Source organism: Trachypithecus francoisi, unplaced genomic scaffold (genome assembly GCF_009764315.1).
Source record: "Trachypithecus francoisi isolate TF-2019V2 unplaced genomic scaffold, Tfra_2.0 Lachesis_group10, whole genome shotgun sequence".
Classification (NCBI taxonomy): domain Eukaryota; kingdom Metazoa; phylum Chordata; class Mammalia; order Primates; family Cercopithecidae; genus Trachypithecus; species Trachypithecus francoisi.
Window position 1 is genome coordinate 38,266,969 of NW_022681455.1, and position 17,682 is coordinate 38,284,650.

Here is a 17,682-nt window from a genome sequence, read left to right on the forward strand (position 1 = left end):
ATAAATGGCTACTTCAGAGCCAATATATTTGACTTTGACTTTAAAAAGGCAAGATTAACCATTATACATTTTGGTCACGCTTAGGAAACAACTTGCTAATAATCTATCTTGTGAAAAAAGATGCCTCTGGGAAATTCATCGTATTGGTGGAGGGAGAAAACACCTACATTTTTGCTGTCACTAAAAGCCAAACAGAAACCTCCTGTTATCAAGGATCAGTGGAAAATTACTGCTTATTATACAGTATTACATTTACAGAAACTGCAAGTGCTCATCACAAAGTGAACGTCACACTTACCTTATCAGAAAGAGCAGCCTGGCACTGGCACAGGGGTGTAACAAAACACGGTCAATTTACTAAGCCTCCCGATAGCTGAGGTCATTGTTGGCAACACAAAAGGTAACAAAGGAGTGGACTGGCTGAGTGTGCAGGCTGCTATCCTGCCATCTCTGGGAAGATCTGAGCTCAAGGCACACTTGAACTTCCCTCCAGCAGGCTGAAGAGAGAAACAGTGATTTTCATGTATCCACCAAGGCTTCCAGATTTAGCATGCTGCCTACTCCCATAAATGTTATCCCTACTGAGTCACCCAGAGAAGATATGGTCTAACTACATGTGTCAGAATCCACAAATGCCTCTATCTGCATTTGGGTCAAGGCCCCTTAGTCTCAGCTGGTCCTGAGCCAATTGGGAAGGCTTAATTAGTGAGCCCCTGAGAGGAGGGAAGTGCCCAGCACAGAGCCTGACCTAAAGCAGTGGCTCAAAATATGTCCACTAAATTAATGCCTAGATAAATACCAGACTTTTGAGTTTACGTAAGCCCATGCCCTACAGTTTAGGGTTCCTGGCAGGGAAATGATTCAATAGTAGTTGAATGATAATTTTAATTAAGGAAATAGCAAAAGAAGAAAATACTGCCTGAAAATATCAGCGGTTCTATCCCCAAAAATGAAAAGCTTAGAAAATTCTGCCCTGTGTTCCTTTCTCATCTCCTCAGAAATTTATAAAGTTAATTAATATTAATGTAAGAACACCATATTAAAGCAATGTGAAGGTATAAACTTGAAAATCAGACTAGAAATTCAAAAATGAAGGCATTTGTAATTGTAGATTCACAGTACGTGCCATGTCTAACTAAAAACTTGATTACTTCTTAATGTTATTGTGGCTCTGTCTTCACAGGGCAATTGGGGCTTTCAATTAGCCTACTAGATTCACCCTCAAACAGGCAGAGGCTGTGATATGAGGGGCTCAATGGTGCTCTGAGAACACCAACCCTGAAGCCCTGTTGGTTTAAATCTATGACCCTGACACTAGATTAATGTAGATTTGGGTTTTGATTTTAATTAGGAAAAATGAATTCTGAAGATTCAGAAATGTGAAACCAACAAGCTTCCAGGAGCCCCTCCTTTTCCCACCCTCAGCATACCCTAGAGAAAAGACTATACATTTCAAAGCCCAAGCATCAGAATTTCTATTAAGCTTATATGTCCACTGCTAAATCCTACAGAGAATTCAGTAACTCCCCAGAGAATCAGGAAGGAAAAAAGAACAATATAAACAAGTTACTCTCCTCTAATAGAGCAGTACCAACATGTGCTATCTTCCTTTGCCTGAGAATCACCTAACAGCAGAAATTTACACTACAGCTCTGAGAACCAGAGATGAGGAAGCAAGCGGTATTATCCAGTCTTCCTCATCTAAGGAAAACCACGAACTCTCTGGGACAAATTTAATGTGCAACATTGCCTGGATGTAGAAAGCTGAACAAGATGACCACTCATCAGGTCAAGATTGCTAAGCCACATTACTAGGAATACAAACATTCATTTGCTCCATTTAGGTTTATTACATGGGCACCATACTGTTGTATAAATTTGGATAAAGAAGTGAAAAGTGTATGAGCAGAAAGCACTCGCAAACTCCCTCCAAAGCAGCTGGTAAATGTGTGCAATTCCAGATGATCACCACTTTGAAACTATACTTTAAAACTTCGTAAGAAATGTTTATTACTGATACTCAGTACATAATTTACAACACCATGGTGAAATTCACTTACATTCCATTTCAAGGGATAGTGAAAAGAAAATGTCAACTGTGGGGAAAATATGCTTTATAGAGCTTGGCTTAAAGCACAGGGAAAAAAACCACACATGCAAGTCTCTTTTCATGAAAGGAAATAGTCTAATAAATGGCCTAATGAACAGCATAATGATTTTTTTTTAAGTAGGTAATAGGAAGGAAAAGGGAAGAAAAACAGGCTAATATACTCTACAACCTGAATATATGAACCCCTAGATAATCTAGATTTGACCACTGGTGTAGAAGCTATACTTTTAAAACCAATTTTAAAGTATGAATTATGATACAGCTAATAGGCTGGACAAATTAATATTCTGTGGAAGTAGTAGTGACAGCAAGGTAGGAAATCATATAGAAATAAAGGTGGATTTCTCTGTAATCCATAGTCGTCATCATACCTCTGGAAGGTGGATATTTGACTTGTACCTTTATGTGATTTTAAAATCTGAAGTTTATAGGCTCCTTGGGTTGGGAAGACACCAGTCATTCCAGCCACAACATGAGCCAGTAGCAGATGGGCAGGCTCAAAATGTATCTTTTCAGAAAGATTTCCCTAACTCCATCCCATACTCTGATAATGTTTATATACTTACAGTACTTATATATCTGATTTTGTATGTTTACTGTGGTCTTATAGGCCATGCAAAATTCTGGGAAAAATGGACTCAGAATCAGGAGACCTGGGTTCTAATCCAGGGCTTGCCATTAGATGGGAACTTGGGAAAGGCACCTGTGACCGCTGTCTCATCTGTAAAATGGGAGGCTTGAACTACGATTTCCAAGGTACTTCTATCAGTTATAGTATGGTTTGATTCTAGGATCTTGTTTTGTATTTTACATTGTGTGTGTGCGTACGTGTGTGTGTACACATGCAAGGTGGTTCCCAAATGTTCTGTATAACCTGTAAGTTCCTTCAGAGAAGAAATGTCTTCCTGTCTCCTCAGAAGTGTCCTTCACAATGTATTAATAGTATGAGCCTCTACCCACTAGGGTCACTGAACAAATATTAGACTGAATCAAAGTTGTGCATTTGATTACAGACCCACAGAGATGACTCTGGGAAAAACTGGTCCTATACTTCCAAAAGGATAAATCCCAATGTACCTTGAAAAATGGCCAGATTTTTTTTTTTTTTTTTTTTTTTTTTGAGACGGAGTCTCGCGCTGTCACCCAGGCTGGAGTGCTGTGGCCGGATCTCAGCTCACTGCAGGCTCCGCCTCCGGGTTCACGCCATTCTCCTGCCTCAGCCTCCCGAGTAGCTGGGACTACAGGCGCCGCCACCTCGCCCGGCTAGTTTTTTGTAGTTTTTAGTAGAGACGGGGTTTCACCGTGTTAGTCAGGATGGTCTCGATCTCCTGACCTCGTGATCCGCCCGTCTCGGCCTCCCAAAGTGCTAGGATTACAGGCTTGAGCCACCGCGCCCGGCCGAAAAATGGCCAGATTTTTAAAAAGTTACCTTTCTCCTGGACTAGGCCCTTATTTCTTCCCTTTTCTGAAACAAACCCAAGAAACAGTAAATGTATCAAGTTATATGCATGCCAATGACAGTGGACATTCACATAACGGAGCAATCACCTGTGTTTGGGAGGAGAAAGATCAAGAAGAACTTATAGAGCATTTGGCTGGGTCTTCAAGGGAATACTGAATGGGTGGAGACTTGAAGATCAGCCAGAGCAAATAAAAATAATCAGCTGACCTAAAGCATGGGCTCATTTAACAGTAGTGATTAGGCCAGACTGAAAGGAAAGTAGGTATATAAGGACTGTAAAGAGAATTACAGAGATAAAGGTTAGAAAGTCTGGTTAGAGTCAGAGAGATATGGTAATTACATATTTGAAGTCTGGACATGTGGTTTAACAGGAGGCAGAATATTTAAAAACAAGATGTTTAGGGAGAGCTGGTCATGTAGAGATAGAAGATGATCCAGGTAAGGATCTAAGGCTTTCCTTAGTAGATCACTGAAGGTCCCTGTACAGGGATTAAGCAATCACAGCAACGACAACCCAGCAACAGTGTTCTAGACTCTAGAACAGCAACAGATGTAGAGTATAGAAATTCTCTGCAATAGTATTGAGGGAAATTCACTAGAAACTACTATAAATACTCCAGGAAAGAAGTATGAAGGTCTGAATATGGAGGGAGGCAATGGGAATAGAAATAAAAGATGAAAGGATATAACAGACAGGATATAGCACCTGACTGACTGTGTAGGGCAAAGAAGAAAGACCCAAAGAGGTAAGAGATGCCTATGGGAAGGGAGCTACAACAACAAAAGCAGGGACGCCAAAGGAGTGTAGCTGCTTTATAGAGAATGACAATGATGTCTTTAGTTTGAGACAAGTTGTGTTTGAGAAACCATTCTAGAAGGAGCCAATGGAAAATATGAATGAAAGAGATAGCTGAAGCCAAGAGAACGAGCTAAATGGTGACTCTATGTGCATGCTGGACCCCTGAATTCATAAAAATGCCTTTTTCCTTCTTTTTTAAACTCTGGAAGAAAACACGAGCCTCTTAGTGCTCTAGGATAGAGCTGAGCAAGCATCAATCATGGCATAATTACCAAAACAGAGCCTTCTCATTAGATCCAGAGGCTGGCTGCTGACTTCTGATTACAATTTAGTAAACTGAGACAGGTCACTTTAAGAAGGTAAGATCAAAACTACCACGCCTTTCCTTTCTGTTATCTTTATTCACTGACCAATAAATAGGCTCTACTTTCCTGTTTTTGCAGATGCCCATGCTGACTGTTACTGTGGTGTCTGCTGCTCCGTTTGCTTACCTACCTTGGGATTATGTGACTGACAGATTATGTGCAGCAGGTCCCTTGTCTGTACTGCCCATTTCAGGGAAGGGGTTAATCGAGGCTTTGTCATGGTAAGGTTGCTGACTGAGCACCTCACTGGGTGGTGGTGGGCTGGACCCTCTGCAGCCATCCTGAGACCATTAGAGGTACAGCGAGCTCTAGGATTCCAGAGTGAGGTCTGTTCCATTGAACAGACTCTTTCCTGCTGGGAGAGGTACATGTGATGCTCCGGTAAGCAGTTTAGAGTCCCTCTTCAGAGTTTAAGGTTGGGCTTTTTTTTTTTTTTTAACCTTTTACTCTAAAAATCCAGAGAAGCAACTGAAACATTAACCAGACAAACTCAGGATTTTAAATCAAATCAATTTCTGAATTGAAAGGGGCACAGCTGGCAAAGAGTTTTAAAAGCACTTGGCCCCTCCATAAAAATAAACTTTACTCTCTCTAAGAGTGGTTAAAAATAAAGGTAATGGACTTCCAGCCAGTAACCAACTTGAAGTGATAAACTGTTACTAGGGGATCCAAGTCATTAACGTGAGGGGCAATGATAGATGTAAAAACCAAAGAAAACTGAGCCTCTGGCAATACTGAATTAAAACTTGTGGAATAATGCTATAAATGAGCCAAGGATGACAGATCAATAATGGGTTAACACAGAGACGTTAGGAAGACACATGCGTAGTTTACAGGGACTGTATCATCAGGGGCAACTGTTATTCTCTCCCATAAACTCTTCTTTGCTTCATGTGACAGCATCTGAGCTGGAATGGACAAACGTCCTGACTGGGCTTTGTGACAATGACACCTCCAGACAGTAACAAGACAAACGAAACCAACATGCATACATGACTGGAGACAGAGCAATGGCATGCATGCTTCTATTCATTCAGATCAAGTACATACAGACCCCTACAAGTGTTAGGTCCTTGCTAGGCTACTACTATGGATCAAAGAGTGAGTAAAACACTAAATCCCTGCTCTCCTGGAGCTTACCTTCTGGTGAAGAAGAACAGTAACTTAACAGCCATGCTATGGAATGGGGAATTGCAAATGGCAACAAGGGCTGTGAAAAAAAGTAGCTTGGTTTTATGAGAGGGGATAACACAGTGATTTGATCAAGATGGGTGGTCAGGGCAAACTTTCCTGAAAAGTGGCCCTTGAGCTGTGAAGAAAAGGATAAGTGGGGGTGGTTAATGAGACAAAGGGCAGAAGGTGGGCTCCAGACAGAGGCCAGCATGGCATATGCAAAGGCTCTGTGGGAGGACAGAGCATGATGGATGGTGGGAAAACAGAGGATGCCAGGGAGATGAGAACAGGGAGAGGGATGCAGGGGGAGTATGGAGGGGCGGGGGGCCAGATTGTGTAGGGCACTCTAGGCCACACGAAGAATTCTGGTCTTGATTCAGAGAGCAGCAGGAAGCAGTGCAGGGTCTTAAGCAGGACGATACTAGAGTTGTGCTTGAAAAGTGCCACCTGCCTATAGTGAGTAAACTCATGGGAGGGCACAGAGGGAATGTGGGGACGTCAGTCAGTGGAGTGGAGTGGAGCAGCTGAGTGATGATGGTAGGTGAACTAATGTGATCTTGATTTATTTTTAATCATTTGGAATATAATATTAATAAGAAAGTTATTTCCATAATAAAATAAAAAGTCTTTCTGATCATGTACATTTTGTGTGCTCACACAGCTCACTGAGAAAGTTTTATTGAGCTATGTTTCATTTTTTTTATAACAGGCATGGAAAAAATTATTACCCTCACAGAATAACGTGGCTCCTGGGTTAAGTAAGAAAGGGGGAAATGGGAGCTCTCAGATTTTTCTTCCTGATCATTTGCTACCCAAGAGGACTTCATTTCCTTCTAGCTCCTTTAACTTCCAAATGTTCTGGGTGGAGAGGAGCCTCCCACTGGGGGTCCACAGGATCTGCTGACCGCTCTAAATTTAGAACTCAGGCAATTCACACACTTAGCATCAAAATCTACTTTCCACATGCCTCCCAATGTTTGGGTAAATTTTTAATAAAAACTTCCTGCAATACAAAAGATAAGTTCCCTTTAAATGTGCAGGTATGACTGGCTGACTCCTTATTGCTATTTTCTATTCTAAAATAATCATCAGCTTTAGGTACTTCATAACCCCATAAACAAGTGTGAGTAACTGGTGTCTCCAAGTATGGCCTAACATATAGATGACTTCTATAGGGCAAGCCTGCTGATCTCTCGTCGTTAACATAAGGATCTGCCTAGGGTCAGACTTGACGTGCGTACACATGAGAGTGTGTGTGTGTGTGTGTGTGTGTATGTGTGCTGTCTAAATTCTACTATTTTCTTCATTTTTCATTTTTTGAAACCATTCCTCTTATAGGTACATGTTTCTGTATTGTTCAAGTTCTAAAACTTGACAAAATTAACACCAATGTTTGCCCTTTAAGAAAAAAAAAAAAAAACAGAAAAGAACATGACTGGCTTTTTTCATTACTGTCAAATGCTATGTAGAAAAATGAATTAAGTATGAAAAGAGAAAAATAAAATCTTCATCGAGCATTTCAAAAGTGACAATTACACAACCAGAGTGCATTAATTGGCTCACACTTCTAGAAGGAACAAGCAAACATACTCCTCCAACTGTGTAGGGCAGAAAAATCTCAGGACAACAGCCCTGTCTGTTATTACCAATATGGGATCTATGCAACAGTCAAGTGCTTCAATCTTCTTGGAAACTAACATGTCACCCAACTATGAACTATGTCTCATCATCATTAGTATCAATGAGGAAGACATTTCCTCCTTTATATCCTGCTGTCTTTCTGTTGCATCTTATTTGTGATATCAAGTTCTTTACACAAACCTCCAAATCACATGGTTAGCAGTGACCTCCTAGAACCACCCCAAAGTTTTTGTTAAGTGTTAGATTAAGAAAGAAAGCAGGCAAAAAAACAAATAACAAACCTTTCTCAACATTGTCACTAACAATGGCAAAGATGCAAAAAAAAAAAAAAAAAAAAAAAATTCACAGGCAAAGTAAATTGTCTCTAGGTTTTAAATGTATCATTTTTCAATCTTGCTATACTTTGGAAGACTTTACTGAGGCTATAACTCTCCACCTTTAATTTATCCTGTTGTCCTCAGCCACTGCAGCACTTAGAAGAAGAAACACGATCCTCTTTCTCAGATTCCTTGAAAATAAATAGCAGATACAGAGACAGATCCCAGGACTAGGCGGCAGTGCATTTAGCAAGGGGACACAGTGCTTCTCGGATGTGAATATAATCATGCTGGAGACCAGGCAGCAGATGGGTCGGCTCCACACAGGTCTTTCCAGTGACACACAGACAGTCAAGGTGCTTCTCAGGGAAGGCACAGGGGAGAAACTTCCCAACATTAGGATGCTGTAGAGATTGACTGCTCCAAGGAGGTGCTCCAACCTCCCAAGTAGGCCAGGGCCCTTTGAGAGGGCAAACTCAGATGGGAATGAACTTTGGGTGTCCTGGGGAAAGGCAGAAGAAAGTACTCTTGGAGAAGTGGGCTTTAAGGAGCCCATGGAGAGAAGCATAAGGAAAATGTGGCTGGAGTGTCCTTTCCGGGGAAGCACAACTCGTGCTTGGGCTAAATGGCAAGGTTCTGAAGAGCCACTGGGATATTGCTATGTATAGCACTTAATTTTGTTGATTTACTGCTGGCAGTGAATAAACCATGCCACTCTGCCAGCATATACTACTCAAATAATGGCAAGGACAAGCATCTATAAAACACTTACGGCTCTAGCAAAAAAAAAATTTTTTTTCAAATAAAGTGCTTTTAAATTTTAAAAGAAATACATGTAAATTGGTCAGAAAAATGTTGAAAATTAGAAATAATTCCCATAATCCTCTATACAAAGTCAACCATTATTAATATTTTGGCATATTTCCTTTTGGTTTTCTCTTCCATAATTCTTCCTACTTATGATAATACTTCTATAATTTTGTACACTGCTTTTAAAACAGCTTACTTATGTATTTCCTTAAGTTATTAAAAAAAACTCTTTGCAGCATCATTTTTAATAAACACCTAGATAGGGGGAAAAGTTTATTCAGAAGGGAATTTAGATGGTAAATCTGGCAGGAAATAGAAAATCTGTGATAAAATTAGAAGCTAAAAGTTAGAAAGACTAGTAGTTCCATATCAGGACTACAGAATTCTCCAGCGGAAAAAGAAAATTTTTATTACCTAATTCTTTTTATCTAATCGTTTGTATTTGCCAAAATGTTTGGGAAGGGCACAGTTTTGGATAGATGATGGTTGAGGTCACTAATACTTTGGCAGACAGAATTACTATCCAATAGGACCATGATGAAACAAAGAAATTGTTTAAAAAATGAATGCAAATGAGGTCAATATGTGAGGGAGTATACTGACAGGAAACAAGACAGCTATATAACATGGCAGAGGCACAGCCAAGCACATGAAAGGTAAGGAAAATGACTTGGGGTCACTGGGGACTATCGATAGCTGACTACAAGTCAGCCCATGCCGCAGTGCTTTTAGGAATTCAGGTCCAAGATGGCTGACATTGTAGGCACAGTTCACTCTCCCTTCCTGGAAACCACTGACATGCCACCAAAGAAATGCAAAGAGAATACATTCAAAAAGGTTGCAAATTGGAGAGGACATCAGTAAATGAAAAATTTTGGTGAATTTTGAGAAAATGATATGCACATGAAATATTACTCATTTATAAATCGAGGAGAACTGGGCAGATTTCCATACCGAAGCAAACTGAGCAGGATAATGACAAATGACCCACACCCAGCCATGTCATTGTGAAATTTGAGACTACCGGGGTGAAGAGAAGATCCTAAAGGCTTCTATAGAGAAAAATAAATTACTACAAAGAATATGAATCAGATTGACATCAGATTTCTCATCTGCAACATTAGATACTAGATAGCAATAAATCCAAGCTGTTAGACTTCTGAAAAACACTGAATTCTATACCCAGCCAAACTATGATTCAGATATGCTGGGGTTCTGAAAATTTGTATTCTATATCCCTTTTCTGAAAAAAAAATTATCCACAGATTTATTCTCTACAATGGCCATGAGTGATCTTCTTTCTTTCTTTCTTTCTTTCTTTGAGACAGGGTCTTGTTCTGTCACCCAGGTTGGAGCGCAGTAGTGTGATCTTAGCTCACTATAACCTCAAACTCCTGGGCTTCAGCAATCCTCCCTCCTCAGCCTCCAAAGTAGCTGCAACTACAGGTGTGTGCCATGATATCTGGCTTTTTTTTTTTTTTTCTTCACATTTATTTGGTAGAGACAAGGTCTCACTATGTTGCTGGGGCTGGTCTTGAACTCCTGGCCTCAAACAATCCTCCTGCCTCAGCCTCCCAAAGTGCTGGGATTATAGCAATCTTTTTAACTAAATGTTCAGGCTGAACAGACCCAAATAAGCCATAATTGGCTTCAGATTCACCTAGGAAACAGAATGGGAAACACAGCAAGCCCCCAGGACAGCACCAGGTATGTCTTCCCTTCGGGAGTCTCTGTAGCAGTCAATACAACTGTCTGGGGGCTATTCTTTTTGGCCTGCAGGTGACAGCTCAAATAAGAGCATTAAGAATCAAGAAAAAAAAAAAAAAGAGTATATAAGACTCAAGGAAAAAAAAGAGTATGTAAGACTCAACAACGGGTGACTGTGGAGCTGCTCTGGCTTAGAAGCCTCACATTCCAAATAGAAACTAATACTTCTTGTGACAGCTCCATAAGCACAGATCCCAGAATTGCAAGGAATAAGCCCAATTACAAAAATCCCTGCACTCAGGGAAGCACAAGGATCTATAGTTTCTGACCAGATATTTACAGTTCTCCCAGGCCACATGTAATTTACCATTTCAGGGGTAATTTTAAAAAATCATAAGCAGTGTTGCTTATAACGCAGCAGACATTCCACTACAATCAGGTTTTCAGGGGGACAGGTCTAGAAAACTAACAGAGGCCCAAGGTCAATATCTCAAGCAAAGGGAAAGGGTTTTTATTTATTATTATTTTTTTAAACCATTTACCTACATTCCACAAAAAGAAAACGAAATTGAGGAAACAGTGTTACCAATGATAGGAAAGAAGAAATTTTAGGATCGCAGACATAAACAATCTATTCAAAATCAACCAATGAACAAACAGTATGCTTTAGAAGTTCCTGCAACAGGAAAAAACTAATCAGAAACTTCAAGAAAACAAAAAGCTGTCTAATAGGAAGCTACTTAAAATGTGGAATAATTTTGAGCACTTGTAAGAAAATCTAATCTGCTTCATCAGTACAGTACAATTCTTCCAAGAGGGGAACAAGTTTACTGACATAGAATAATATTTCCCTAACTCTAGATCCAACCAATTACTAGATCTGTCATGAACAACGTTTATATATATCATTATATTATAATGAGTTCTTAGTGTTTTTCCCTTTTCAGGATCAATTTATAGTTAACACATAGATGATTTAACTATAAGTTATAGAACAAAAAATAAGTATCACAATGTCAATATAGTAAAGCAGCTAACAGATGAGAAGTAGAAAGGGAAAAATAGAGGGAAAGGTACTGGGTGGCAATTTCTTCATCAATGTAGTAAAGAGTCAAGAAATATTGTTTGTAACTGATGGATCAAAAAATAGATGTTTAGGCCGGGCACAGCGGCTCACGCCTGTAATCCCAGCACTCTGGTAGGCCAAGGCGGGTGGATCACAAGGTCAGGAGTTCGAGACCAGCCTGACCAATGTGGTGAAATCCCATTGGTGAAACCCCTCTGCTAAAACTACAAAAATTAGCCAGGTGTGGTGGTGTGCCCCTGTAATCTCAGCTACTCAGGAGGCTGAGGCAGGAGAATCACTTGAACTCAGGAGGCATAGGTTGCAGTGAGCCGAGACCACGTCATTGCACTCCAGCCTGGGTGACAGAGAGAGACTATGTCTCAGAAAAAATAATAATAATAATAATAGAGGTTTGGCTGGGTACAGTGGCTCATGCCTGTAATCCCAGCACTTTGGGAGGCCAAGGCGGGCGGATCACAAGGTCAGGAAATCGAGACCATCCTGGCTAACACAGTGAAACCCCATCTCTACTAAAAATACAAAAAATTAGCCGGGCGTGGTGGCGGGCGCCTATAGTCCCAGCTACTTGGGAGGCTGAGGCAGAAGAATGGCGTGAACCCAGGAGGCGGAGCTTGCAGTGAGCCGAGATCACGCCATTGCACTCCAGCCTGGACAACAAAGTGAGACTCCGCCTCAAAAAAAAAAATTATTATAATAATAGAGTTTAAGTATATTATTTAATTGTAAAAGATAAATACTAACAGAACTAAAAAACATAACTAACAAAAATGAGGGATGGTTAAATGAGCTAAATTTCTCATTTGTTTTATATCAAGGAGTTAGTAAAGTTAAGTTAATAAAAGAGGTGTGAATTTTTTTTTTTTTAAAGATGGGCTTTCGCCCATCTTAGCTGCCCAAAGTGCTGGGATTACAGGTGTTAGCCACTGCAGCCAGCCTACTGTCGACCATTTTTTTAGTTTTTAAAACTTCTCGACTATAAAAATATTTCAGACAGGTGCGGTGGTTCACGCCTGCACTTTGGGAGGCCAAGGTGAGTGAATCACCTGAGGTCAGGAGTTCAAGACCAGCCTGGCCAACATAGTGAAACCCTATCTCTACTAAAAATGCACAAAATTAGCCAGCCATGGTAGCATGTGCTTGTAATCCCAACTACTTGGGAGGCTGAGGCCGGAGAATCACTTGAACCTGGGAGGCGGAAGCTGCAGTGAGCCAAGATTACACCATTGCACCCCAACTTGGGTGACAGAGTAAGACTCTGTCTCCAAAAAAAAAAAAAAAAAAAAAGTGAGAGCTTTTAAAATAAAGGGTACAGGTCAAAGGGTACAGGATTAGATTGTATGAAGAAAGAGGGGTAAAATGTAATTTTAAAAAATTACTCACTATAAAAACAGAGTTATCTATAATAGAAAATAACTGCTTATCCTGAAAACAAACCAAGAGACTTAGGAGAGCTATGAAGGAAAATATCCCACTCCTGGAGCAGAGAAACTAACAGAGACACTGGAGAATCTCATTCCCCAGGGATTTTTCAGAGGACAGCAAATACCTATGTTTTTGTTTCTTTACTAGGTAGAATGCTATCAAGAGGTGGAGCTATGATCTTTGAAAACTCCATATAATTTCATTTATAAACTCACGTACTCTATTTCAATAAAGAGCAGACTACAATTCTTGAAACTAACAGAATCCTCTCTTGAGGTCTGCTCTGTAGCATATTAGTTAAAAAGAAAAACCTTTTGCCTTTTATCATTTACATATCTTCTACATTTCTTAAGGCCTAACTTGAAAAAGGGAGGTACAATACATTCAAGTTACGCTTATAAACATAAAATCATAACCTCTGGTTCCATTGATTCTTACAGGGTTAACAGGCATTTGCCTTCTTACTACTATTTCTGTTCTTCTAATGTATTATTTATTTAATAATTTGTAAAACACTACTATCGCATCTAAGTGCTAAAATACAAAGTTAAAAACATATAAATTATTTAAATCCACCAATAAAAAATTTAAAAAGAGAAAAATATGTTGATAATTTAATGCAAAGCTACTAGAAGAGGATCTAATGAGTGAACGAGACTTTGAAACCAAAAAAGTCCCCATTTAACTAAATACAAAATGAATATGACATGTACCTGATCAATAGTTAGTCAATCAGCTCTTGTTAAAAACCCACACTGGACCGGGCACGGTGGCTCATGCCTGTAATCCCAGCACTATGGGAGGCCAAGGTGGACGGATCACCTGAGGTCAGGAGTTCAAGACTGGCCTGGCCAACGTGGTGAAACCCCGTATCTACTAAAATACAAAAATTAACCTGGCACAGTGGCACACACCTGTAATCTCAGGAGGCTGAGGCAGGAGAATCACCTGAACCTGGGAGGCAGAGGTTCCAGTGAGCTGAGATCACACCATTGCACTCCAGTCTGAGTGACAGAGTGAGACTCCGTCTCAAAAAACAACGACAACAACAACAACAACAAAACACCCACATTGTATAGCACCTTTGTGTTAGTCCGTTTTCACACTACTATATAGAAATATCTGAGACTGAGTAACTTTGTAAACAAACAGCTTTAATTGACTCACATTTTCACATGGCTGGAGAGGTGTCAGGAAACCTACAATCATGGCAGAAGGTGAAGGGGAGGCAAGAACCTTTTTCACAAGGCAGCAGGAGAGAGAAGAGTGAAGAACTTCCAAACACTTCTAACACCATCAGATCTCATGAGAACTCACTCACTATCATGGAGACAGCATGGGGGAAATTGCCCCCATGATCCAGTCACCTCCCTTAACACATGGGGATCACAGGTCCCTCCCTCGACATGTGGGGATTATAATTCGAGATGAGATTTGGGTGGGGGCACAGAGCCAAACCATGTCAACCTTTAACAGAGGGACATAAAAAAGAAGAGGAATCCAGTTTACAACAATAAATGACAAAAGAGACCCGTGGTGGGTAAGATACATACAAGATGACAAGCTTTGAGGAAGTACAAGGTCCGGTCTGGGAGCTGTGGACCCAATTAGCAAAGACTCTGGGAAGACAAATGCATAGTTGTTCATGGGCCGTGGAGGCCCTTCTATTTTATAAAAACGGTTCCAGGAGCTTGGGATAAATTAACCACTTTGTTTCCCCCTTTTCATCATCTAGCTTGGTACAGTCTTCTTTAGCAGTGTTTTGAGGCCTAAGAGGCAATGTGGTATAGTGGCAAAAACCTGGATTTAAAACTTAGCTCTGCTTCTGCAAGAAGAGGCTGAGATGGTAACAAGATCTGTGCTCCACTGATTCCAACCAGGAATTGACTACATTTCCCAGCCATATCAGCATCTAGTATGGCAATGTGACTAGTTTATCTCAGTGGCATGTTAGTGGAAGTCATGTATGCTACCCGTAAAGCAGGGCTTTTCAGAACTACGTGTACCCTCTCTATTCTGTCTCCTGCTAGCTAAATGTGGCTGATGCTGAGGAGGAACTAGATGGCAGAACCACAAGAAAGAAGCTGCCTGGGTTCCTCAGTCACTTCTGGGAAAATCACTTAACTATGAACACACATACTGACTGTCCCATGACTGAGAAACAAACTATTGTGTTAAGCCACCGAAATACTAAAGCTTATTTGTTACAGTAGCAAGAGTTAACCTAACCAACATATATATATGTGCTGATAATTACTAAAATAATAATGGTGATGGTGTCAGACACTGCATCAAACAAGTCATCATTAATACTGTTAAGAAATCTTGGCCGGGCGTGGTGGCTCAAGCCAGTAATCCCAGCACTTTGGGAGGCCGAGACGGGTGGATCACGAGGTCAGGAGGTCGAGACCATCATGGCTAACACGGTGAAACCCCGTCTCTACTAAAAAATACAAAAAACTAGCCAGGCGAGGTGGCAGGCGCCTGTAGTCCCAGCTACTCGGGAGGCTGAGGCAGGAGAATGGCATAAACCCGGGAGGCGGAGCTTGCAGTGAGCTGAGATCCGGTCACTGCACTCCAGCCTGGGCAACAGAGCAAGACTCCATCTCAAAAAAAAAAAAAAAAGAAATTGCTGGGCACAGTGGCACACAGCTATAGTCCCAGCTGCCTGGGAGACTGAGGTGGGAAGATCACTTGAGCCCAGGAGTTTGAGGGTACAGTGAGCCTTGATCATACCACTGCACTCCAGTCTGAGCAACAGAGTGAGACCGTGCCCCTACCCCAAGTAAGCACATGAAAAGATGCTCAACATCATTAGCCATGAGGGAAATGTACATGAAAACTATAATGATATGCTACTTCATCCCCACTAGGATGGCTATGGTCAAAAAGATGGGCAATAGCAAGTACTTGTGAGAATGTGGAAAAATTAGAACCCTCAAACATTAATGGTGGGAAGGTAAAATGGTGCAGCTGCTGTGAAAAATTTTGGCAGTTCCTCAAAAAGTTAAACGCAGAGTTACCCTATGACCCAGCAATTCTACTCTCAGATATAGACCCAAAGGAATCAAAAATATATGTTCACATAAAAACTTGTACAGGAATGTTCATAGCAGCATTATTCATAATAGCCAAGAAGTGGAAACCATTCAAATGTTTATCAGCTGAAAAATGGATAAGCAAATGTGGTATATGCATACAATGGAATATTATTCAGCCATAAAAAACTGAAATTCAGATATATGCTACAACACGGATGAACCTTGAAAACATTATGCTAAGTGAAAGAAGCAAGGAACAAAAGGTCACATCTATACAATTCCATTTATATGAAATGTCCAGAGTATGCAAATCCATAAAGAAAAGACAGAAAGTAGATTACTGGATGCTAGGGCTGGGAGAGTTGGAGGGAAATGGGGAGTGACTGCTAATGGGGAAAATGTTTCTTTTTGGGGTGATAAAAATGTTCTGGAATATTAGATAGCAGTGGTGGTTGCACAACACTGTGAATATACTAAAAACCACTCAATTGTACACTTTAAAAGGGTAAATTTTATGGTATGTGAATTATATCTCAATTTAAAAAAGAAAAGAAAAAGAGAAACACATTTGCTCCACCTTGCCTCTTAGAGATTCTGGCTCTACACAAAGAGGCACTGAGCTCTTTTCATGTACCATGATTCTAGGTTGCTCAGAACCTGCAGACTCCTTCTTCCTATCTTCGGCTGCAAGCAGACAAGTCCAAACAGCCCCAGTGCCATATGCATTAAATGCCTCTGTCTGCATGTGGAGAAATAAGGTACAAGGCTTTCCTTAGTTTGAGTAACAGCATAGTTAACAACGAGATGAGATAAATAAATTTGACGCTAGCCCTGAGAATGCTATGAGTGTGGGGAATAGGATAGAGCTCCATAATAACTACTAAAGTATATATTGCTTCAGCAAAGTTCTCTAAGGAAGAAAACAATCCTAAAAAATGTTCTCACTCATAGGTGGGAGTTGAACAGTGAGAACACTTGGACACAGGGAAAGGAACATCACATACTGGGGCCTGTCGGGGGGTGGGGGCTGCGGGAGGGATAGCATTAGGAGAAATACCTAATGTAAATGACAAGTTGATGGGTGCAGCAAACTAACATGGCACATGTATACGTATGTATCAAACCTGCACATTGTGCACATGTACCCTAGAACTTAAAGTATTAAAAAAAAAAAGTGTGGTGTGTGGTGGGTGCTGCGGCAGGGTGGAGCGGGGGGTTATGAGAGAGGATTGCATAAGGAAAGTATCCTTTTTTTCCCTATTTAGGCACACATGCCATTTTCAAAAGTGTGAGTCAAATTCACACCACAGAATAGAGAACATCAAGTAAATTTCATATAAGTATTTGGTGACATCAAGTAAATTTCATATAAGTATTTAATAGTCAAAACTGAAGAGAAGATCACTGGAGTGTGTTTTCAATCTCCAAGTAAGAATGTAATTTGGTGATTCTATGACTCTTCTTTGGAGCCTCCCAATCCACTGGGAAGACTGTCTTTTCAATAGGAATAAATTCCTGAAAAGACACAACTTACTTGCAGGACACTTTAGTTCTGTCAGCAACCATGGTCCACTGTTGCTGGTTGGTAGAAACCTCAACGTAGTAGCTATAGCTTCGATCATCACAATCCCACAGTAGTAACCTGAACAAAGGGAAAAACGTAAGATTGCTGTAAACATTTTAACTGGTTGTTTCCTTAGGCTGCGGGCATATCCCTCCCACCCCACCTCCTTTGTCCAGCACATTTC

The 17,682-nt window shown here is 40.6% G+C and overlaps 1 protein-coding gene across 1 annotated transcript in view; it reads right to left on the minus strand.

Moving 5' to 3' along the window:
- Positions 1-17,682, minus strand: part of BTBD9 (BTB domain containing 9) — a 500,126-nt gene that overhangs the window by 74,115 nt on the left and 408,329 nt on the right. The window contains exon 9 of the mRNA XM_033217041.1: positions 17,469-17,576. Coding sequence (XP_033072932.1) covers positions 17,469-17,576 — 108 coding nt within the window. The remainder of the gene's footprint in view (positions 1-17,468; positions 17,577-17,682) is intronic.